Consider the following 7,385-nt stretch of genomic DNA (forward strand, 5'->3'; position numbering starts at 1 on the left):
AGGGATTTGAGTATGGACAGCCCTGCCTGGGGACCACCAAACCCCTTACCCTATCTTTCCACCTGGTGTCCCTCAGCAAGGTTTGCAGGGCCAGAAGTCCCCCGTCCCCAGGTCAGGGCAGGGGAGAGAGATCCCTGCTGAGGCCTCCCCTCTCCCTTCAGTTCTAACTTGGTCCTGCCTCCCAGGGGTTCAAACTGCCTCTAACCTCTTAAACCCCCCAAAGAAAAGGCCCAGGTGAGAGAAAGCATTTTTCTTTACTTAGTTTTGACCTCACCTGGGAGGGCTGGGGACTCGAAAACAGGAAACAACCTGAGATGGGGTTTGTCATCTCACATACACACCTGCGCCCACACGTACCCACGTGCTGACCACATCCGCGGCAAGTGGGCCCGGGCCCGGTACGCGTGGAGACACTTACTGGAATAAAGCAAGATGTGCAAAGACGGTGGGCACCCAGGACACACACCAAACAGAAGGGGATCCCAGGCGTCCGGGAGGGGAGAAAGGCGGCGTGGACTTAGGGTCCCTCTTATCGAACTCCTAAACGACCCTCCATGGCTCTGCGCCCAAGAGGGTGAGGGAGGAGGTAGGGGCCGGCGTGGAGAGGCCTCCTTTCTGCCGGAGCATAGAGTCCGTTCTCAACCAAGACGAAGCTGCCGCGCGCAGAGGTGGCCAGGGGCGCCCAGGGGGCGGCGCTCTGGGGGCGGCGCGCCGCGCGGGTTGGGGGCGGCGCCCACCCGGGCAGTGGCTGGGGCGGGAGGACCCGGGCCAGAGTTTCCGGGCAGAAGTAGTTGGTGTTGATGGTGGCGTAGGGGACGTGGAGAGAGGTCAGGGAGGCTTGGCCGGCTGCCTGCAGGGGTGAAGCGGAAGGAGATCCAAGTGAGGCTCGGCCTCACGGCGTCCCAGCTCCCGCCCGCTCCGCTGCCCTCTCCAAAACGACCCCCTGATCCTCACGCTTGCTGGCCTCTGTGTCTGGGGGCCCCTGTGTCTGGGTGGCTGAAGCTTCATGATAGACCTGGAAGAGAGTTAGGATGTTCAGAGGCAAAGCAGTGACCGCGAGTGCTGTGCAGATTTGGATGGGCCTGTTAGGGGCTGGGACTCACCAGTGCCTTTGTCGATGCAGGAGGTAGAGGAGGCAGATGCAGCCAAAGAAGAGGACCCCCGAGACCCCCAAGATCCCGGCCAGGTCGGCCCGCAGCATGGGGGCTGGCGTAGGAGCAGGGAGCCCTGTGCAGAGAGACACACACACACACACACACACAGCAGACAAACAGCTGGTACCCCCGCGTCCCTGCGTCCCTCCCTGTCCTCCCTGGGTGCCCTCCCCTCCTGAACCCCACCTTGGTCTGTGCTGAGGGAGAGGTTCCCACAGGCCTCCTGGAAACCCTCGGGGAAGGAAGTAAACTTGCAGCAGAAGGTGGTGTTGGGACTAGAGCTTCTCCCCTCAGACCCTTCCAGGGTGAGGGAGATGCTGGTTCTGGTTTCCCAGTGGGCCTGGCGGGCAGGGGCCCAGTGCTGGGTGCCGAATTCTGGGTGCAACACCGCCAGCATGGTCCCTCCAGCACCTTCGGGGCCCCCGTAGCTCACAGTCACCAGGGATATAGAGCCAGATCCCAGGAATCCACAGCGGACGGTGAAGGACGGGGACTCGGTGGCCTCCATCTGAACTTGCACCCACACCTCAGGGGTCCCTGTGGGGCACAGGCATAGGAAGGGCCCAGGCGGGTTCTCCATCCGCCCCCGTGGCCTCTGCTTCTCCGCAGGCCCCCACTCACCAGCCGTGATGCAGAGAGTCAGCAGCGCCAAGAGCAGGCCCAGGGCCCGGGGCCTGTCCATGGCTTCCCTCGGGCCCCGGCTCTGGGGGCTGCCGAGGTGGGGACAGCACTTGTGTTTCCGTTCTCATCGCAGGAAGCTTTTACGTGTGAGCCGGCCCTGGAAGCCGCTGCTCGGTGCTCTCCACAAACCTGCCCCACTTCCTTCTCTCAGATTGCCTCAGTGCGGTGAACAGGGGCGTGGACCTCAGGCCCTCAAGAGACAAAGTGACAGTGACAGGTTTTCCCTGTCCCCACCCACGCTGTGCTTCAGGGCGAGCAGGGCGGCAGCTCAGGCCCCCTTCCTCGCCCTGTCTGTGGGTAACAGCCCTGGGCAGGCCAGGGCCTGGGGAAGGGTGAGGAGGGGGAGGGAAGAGGTGTTTCGGGGACGTGAGAGCAATGTCCTTCCCGCGGGAGGGAGGGGCCCTGGTTTCTCCTTAAGAAGAAGGCCCTCGCCCAGCTAAGGGGTGGGGAATGTGTGGAACTTGGGAAGAGGAAGACCTGTAAGCGGAAGAACCAGGGGGGACTGCCTAGGAGCCAGGCAACACTTGACTGTCCCTTGCCTCTTGAGGACACCTGAAGCGGTCATCCACATGCCTAGGTGCCCACCAGTCCCATGTCGAATCCCAGCCCAGACCTCCCTCCTGAACTCCCACCTCTAACTCCAGCTGTCCCACTGAGCACCTTCTCCTGGATGCCTGTCAACGTGCCCCAAACTGAACTCTGCCCCATCGGCAGCCCTGTCCCCCCAGCTGAAGGCCAAGGGTTTCCAGCTGCTCAGGCCCAAGGCATAGTCATCTGGGACTCTTCCCTAATCTCTGGCCCATCAGGAAACTGAAGGCTTCCCATCCACCACCTGAGCTTCTTCCCACTCCCGCCGCCAACTCTTGGACTCGAGCTGTCGTGCCCCACCCAGTGTTGCTCCAAATTGCTTTCCCAGCTATGTTCATTTACTGAACTCAAACCGACCAGGATGCTGCCATCAGCAGTGACAAGGGATCAGAATGCTTTGTGTCCTGTCGTACCCCGTGCTGAGCTTGCCTCTGGGCTGAGAGGAGCTTGGTGAGCTCCAAACCAGAGCCACAGGTCGGTGTTGAGGATTCTTGCCCAGGGTGTGGTGAAAACCGAGAGGTGGCCCAACTCCTGGGCTGTGGTCACTGAGGCCTGCCCGATCCACGTGCCCATCTCTGTCTAATCCTGTCTAATCCTGTGGCATTAGCCCAACCACACCTGAGAGCCAGGATTAGCATGGCCTCTAGGCCGGTCTCTTCACTGTCCCCTGCCCTGCTCTCAGGCCAGTCTTTGTTCCGCCTTCGGGTTTTTCTGTTTTTGTTTTTTGTTGATATTTTTAAGAAGGAAGACACAAGTGAAACTGTAAGGATGTATGTTAGATCTTCACTTGCTCTCTACTCATTTTTCAAGGGCCTGGGCTACTTCCTGCCAATGGGATGAGGGTTTTCAAATCAGAAGAGCTTCTCTCTAGCTTTTATACTATTCAGAAGGCACGGACTAGAATGGCACCTGTTAAATTGCTCACACGCATTATTTACCCCACAGTGTAGGCCCCACGATCACGGAACCGTTCACGCGGCCTGCTCCCCAGTGGTGCTAGTAACCCTGGAGTAAACACTGCATGGAAATTGAGCTCTATGAGGGGTGTGAACCCACACTGTGGGGTGTCTCCCTACACAGACAAGGGCACAAATAACCAGCATGAACAACAGTGCAGAGCAGTCACATCTGAGGGGTGAAGGGTCCACGTACCCCTTACCTTAGTGTCCATATAATTAACTCCAGAAGCTGTCATTAGAGGCCCCACCTCCAGCCTTTGTTTTAAAGCCTATTTTGTCTCATGTAAGTATTGCTACCCCAGATTTCTTTTGATTTCCATTTGCATGGAGTACCTTTTCCCATCCCACTTTTAGTCTCTGTGTGTCTTTAGATCTGGAGTGAGTCTCTTGTAGGCAGCATAGGTATGGGTCTTATTTTTTTATCCATTCAACCAGTGTGTCTCTTGATTGAAGCATTTAGTCCATTTACATTTAAAGTAATTACTGATGGGTGTGCACTTATTGCCAGACTTGTTTTCTGGTTGTTTCTGTAATTCTTTTATTCCTTTCTCGTGTTCTATACCCTTGTGAGTTGACTATCTTTAGTGTTATGTTTGAATTCCTATTTGTTGTATATGTTATAGATTTTTGGCTTGTTGTTATCATGAGGCTTATATTGAGAAATCTATATACATGTGACTATTTTAAATTGCTGATCTCTCAATTTCAGATGCATTTAACAACCCTGCATTTTTACTACCCCCCCATAATCACTGTTTTTACATATTTTATATCTTCCTTTTGTGCATCTCTTAACCACTTATTGCAGCTATAGATGATTTTACTACTTTTGTCTTTTAACCTTCCCACAGGCTTGTAAGTGGTTAATGTACCATTCCTGTATATTTGCCTTTACCACTGAGCATTTTCCTTTCGTAATTTTCGTATTTCTAATAGTGGCCTTTTTTTCTTAGATAAGCCCCTTTAACATTACTTATAAAGCTGGTTTGGTGGTGCTGAACTCCTTCAGCTTTTGCTTGTCTGTAAAACTTTTGATCTGTCAAATCTGAATGAACACCTTACTAGGTAGAGTGTTCTTAGCAGCAAGTTTTTCCCTCTGCTCACCGTACCATGCCACTCCCTTAATGGCCTGCAGTTTCTGCTGAAGTCAGCTGATAGTCTCATGAGAGTTCCCTTGTGCGTACCTTGTTACTTTTTCCTTTACTGCTTTTAATATTCACTTTTTAGCTTTAATTTTTTGCTATTTTAATTACATGTCTTGGTGTGGTCCTCTTTGGGACTCTGCTTCCTGATCTGCATGTCTGTCTCCTTTCCTGGATTATGGAAGTTTTCAGCTATTATGTCTTCAAATGTGTTCCCTGCCCGCTTTTTCTCTCTCTCCTCTCTGGGACCTCTACAATGCAAATGTTAGGATGCTCAGTGTTTTCCTGGAGGTCTCTTAAACTGTTCTTATTTCTTTTTGTTCTTTTGCTTTTCTCTGTTCAGTGGTTTACACCACGGTCTTCCAAGCTCACTCATCTGTTCCCCTATATTATTTAATCTACTGTTGATTCCTTCTAGTGCATTTTTCATTTCAGTTATTGTATTCTTCATCTCTGCTGGGTTCCTCTAAATTTTCTAACTTTGTTAAAAACTAACTTCTCACTCCATTCACCCATTCTTCTCCCAAGTTCTTTGATCATCTTTACGTCCATTACCATCAACTCTTTAGTTAGCATATTGCCTATCCTCACTTCACTTAGTTCTTCTGGTACTTTATCTTGTTCCTTCATTTGAAACACATTCCTCTGTCACCTTGTTTTGCCTAATTTGCTGTTTTTTCCTATGTATCTGGTAGGCTGACTGCATTTCCTGACGGTGGAGAAGTGGTGTTTTGTAGGAGACATCCTATACATCTTAGCAGCATGCTCCCCGCTGGTCACCAGGGCTGTGTGCTCTAGGGGTACCCCCATGTGGGTAGCATGGGTTCCTCTGTTGAGGCAGGCCGATTACTATGGGCAGTCTGGTAAGTATAGCTGGCCCCCAGTCCAGTTGGCTCCTAGGCCCTGCCGTGTCCAGAGGCTGCCAGCCAACTAGTTGGCAGGGCCAGATCCCAAGGCAGCTGGTTGTGGAACCCTGGGTGGTCCTGGGATTAGTGCTGGTTCAGTAGTGGTCTGAGCCAGATTCTGAGGTGGTTGTGAGTCCAGAATGACTGGATCCAGCGTCAGCCTGCTCATGGGTGGGGCTGCTTCCTGACTCAGATGGCTCCAGGTTCCAGGCTGTCACAAAGCTGGTCTGCTGAGTGGGGCTGGATCCTAGGTCATCTGGCTGAGGAGTCAAAGGGATCTCAGAGCTGCTGTTGGCCTGCTAGTGGGAGTCGGGACCCAGGGAGGCCCCTGGGGTCCCAGGGCTAGTGCTGGCTCACTAGTGTGTGGAGCTGGGTCCTGGGGTCTCTGACTACAGGGCCCTGGGCCCTGAAGTTGTTGTCAGTCTGCTAATGGATGTTGCTGGATCCCAGGGTCTCTGGCTACAGGGCCCAAGGTATCCCAAAGCTGGAGTTGGCCTGGTGGTGGGCAAGGGCAGGGCCTGGGGGATCCCCGGGCTGATGCCTACCTGCTGGTGGGTGGGCTGTGTCCTGCCACAGCAGGCTGTGGGGTGGTGGCAGTCCTGGGGCTGATATCCACCTGCTGGTAGGTGGGGCTGGTATCTGTCCACTGATGTGAGGTCAGTCCTGAGGCCAGTGCTGGCTAACTGGTACATGGACCAGAGCCCAGGGTGTCCTGGGGCTGGTGCCTGCTGATGTGGGCGGAGCTGGGTGGTCTGGTGTGTGAGGTGAGGCCAGGTCCTGTGCCCTCTAGTGGACAAGGCTATGTCCAGATGTGGCTGTGGACTCAGGGTCTCAAGGCAGCCTACCTGCTGGTAGGTGGGGCTATCTTGGATGCCAGCCTGGCCCACCAGTGGGTGGACACCAGCCCCAGGACCACCACACCCTCACAGCTTCTTTGTCAGGACCCAACTAACACACCAGCAGGGGTACACCAGCCCCAGGGCCCACCAGAGCCCTGGCTCGTTGCTTGGCCTGAGGCATCCCAGGACTGGTGCCTACAGGTGGTGGGGGTGGGGGTAGGGATGAGGCTAGGTCCCAAGGCTGACCTAGAAGAGAGGATTCCAAAATTATACTTGCCAGCACCAGGATCCATGTGGTAGAACAAGCACCAATAATGGTTGCTGACAGTGTTCATGTCCCCAGGGTGAGCTCCAGTTACACCGCCTGCCTCTCTAGCAGACTCTTCAAGATCAACAGGTGGGTCTGACTCAGGCTTCTTTCAAATCACTGCTTGTTCCCTGGCCCCCAGAGCATGTGAAATTTTGTGCACACTCTTTAAGAGTGGAGTCTCCATTTCCCCCAGCGCTCTGGGTCTCCTGAAAGTAAGACCCATTGGCCTTCAAAGTCAAACATTCTGGGGGAATCATCCTCTCACTGGCTGGGGAGCCAGATGTGGGGCTCAGAACCCTTGCTCCTTGGGGAGAATGAGTGGCCAGGACATGGTAAGGAACTAGCTGGGGAAGGCAAGGATGAAGGATAAGGTGGTGTCAGGACTCTGGATTTGGGGTTGGACTTCAGAATAACGTCTAAGTTTCCTCCCAACTAAGATATCTGAGAATCTATAAAAATTCAAATTATGACAGGTGTCTTAGGATGAGGGCATGAAATTACCCCTAGAAAGAAACCTTGGGTGAAGGCTACCAAGATAAGTGGACTGGCCTGGTCTCAGTGCAGGTGATGAGGCAGGCCCACCTTCCAGCCAATCAGGGTGCTACCTACATTTCCTCTTTGGCATAAACCGTCTCCACTAAATAAACTACTCAAAGGAAGCCAGCTTCTCAGTTACTAAGCACCACATCCTTGAGATCCAGCATATAAAGCATCTATTCACTGGGCCATGGAGCTTGCCAGAGGGCTGAAGACACCAGCACAGAACCTGACCTCCATCAGTTTAACAATCTCAGCCACACCCTGGGA

General features: G+C 53.8%; 1 protein-coding gene across 2 annotated transcripts; it reads right to left on the reverse strand.

Annotated features, from left to right (window-relative positions):
* Positions 1-235: 235 nt before the first annotated feature.
* PVRIG (PVR related immunoglobulin domain containing) lies at positions 236-5,905 on the reverse strand. Of its 2 annotated transcripts, XM_072943227.1 has the most exons (5): positions 1,776-5,897; positions 1,341-1,691; positions 1,104-1,227; positions 955-1,015; positions 236-850 (listed from the first exon to the last, which is right to left on the reverse strand). In XM_072943227.1, exons 1-5 carry the CDS (start codon positions 1,834-1,836, stop codon positions 530-532), a joined length of 918 nt encoding a protein of 305 aa, XP_072799328.1. In that variant the 5' UTR covers positions 1,837-5,897; the 3' UTR covers positions 236-529. The 2 variants fall into 2 exon arrangements, with proteins under 2 accessions (XP_072799328.1, XP_072799327.1); XM_072943226.1 differs by having other exon boundaries at positions 1,341-5,905.
* Positions 5,906-7,385: the final 1,480 nt, after the last annotated feature.

The sequence above is a fragment of the Vicugna pacos genome, chromosome 18, assembly GCF_048564905.1.
Source record: "Vicugna pacos chromosome 18, VicPac4, whole genome shotgun sequence".
In the NCBI taxonomy this organism is placed as follows: Eukaryota; Metazoa; Chordata; class Mammalia; order Artiodactyla; family Camelidae; genus Vicugna; species Vicugna pacos.

Excerpts from the sequence above, each read along its gene's own strand:
- PVRIG (XM_072943226.1), bottom strand. The coding sequence starts at position 1,836 with ATGGACAGGCCCCGGGCCCTGGGCCTGCTCTTGGCGCTGCTGACTCTC. Across the intron at positions 1,016-1,103 it reads CTGCATCGACAAAGGCACTG|GTCTATCATGAAGCTTCAGC; the intron begins GTGAGTCCCAGC and ends ACTCTCTTCCAG. Across the intron at positions 851-954 it reads AGACACAGAGGCCAGCAAGC|GCAGCCGGCCAAGCCTCCCT; the intron begins GTGAGGATCAGG and ends TCACCCCTGCAG.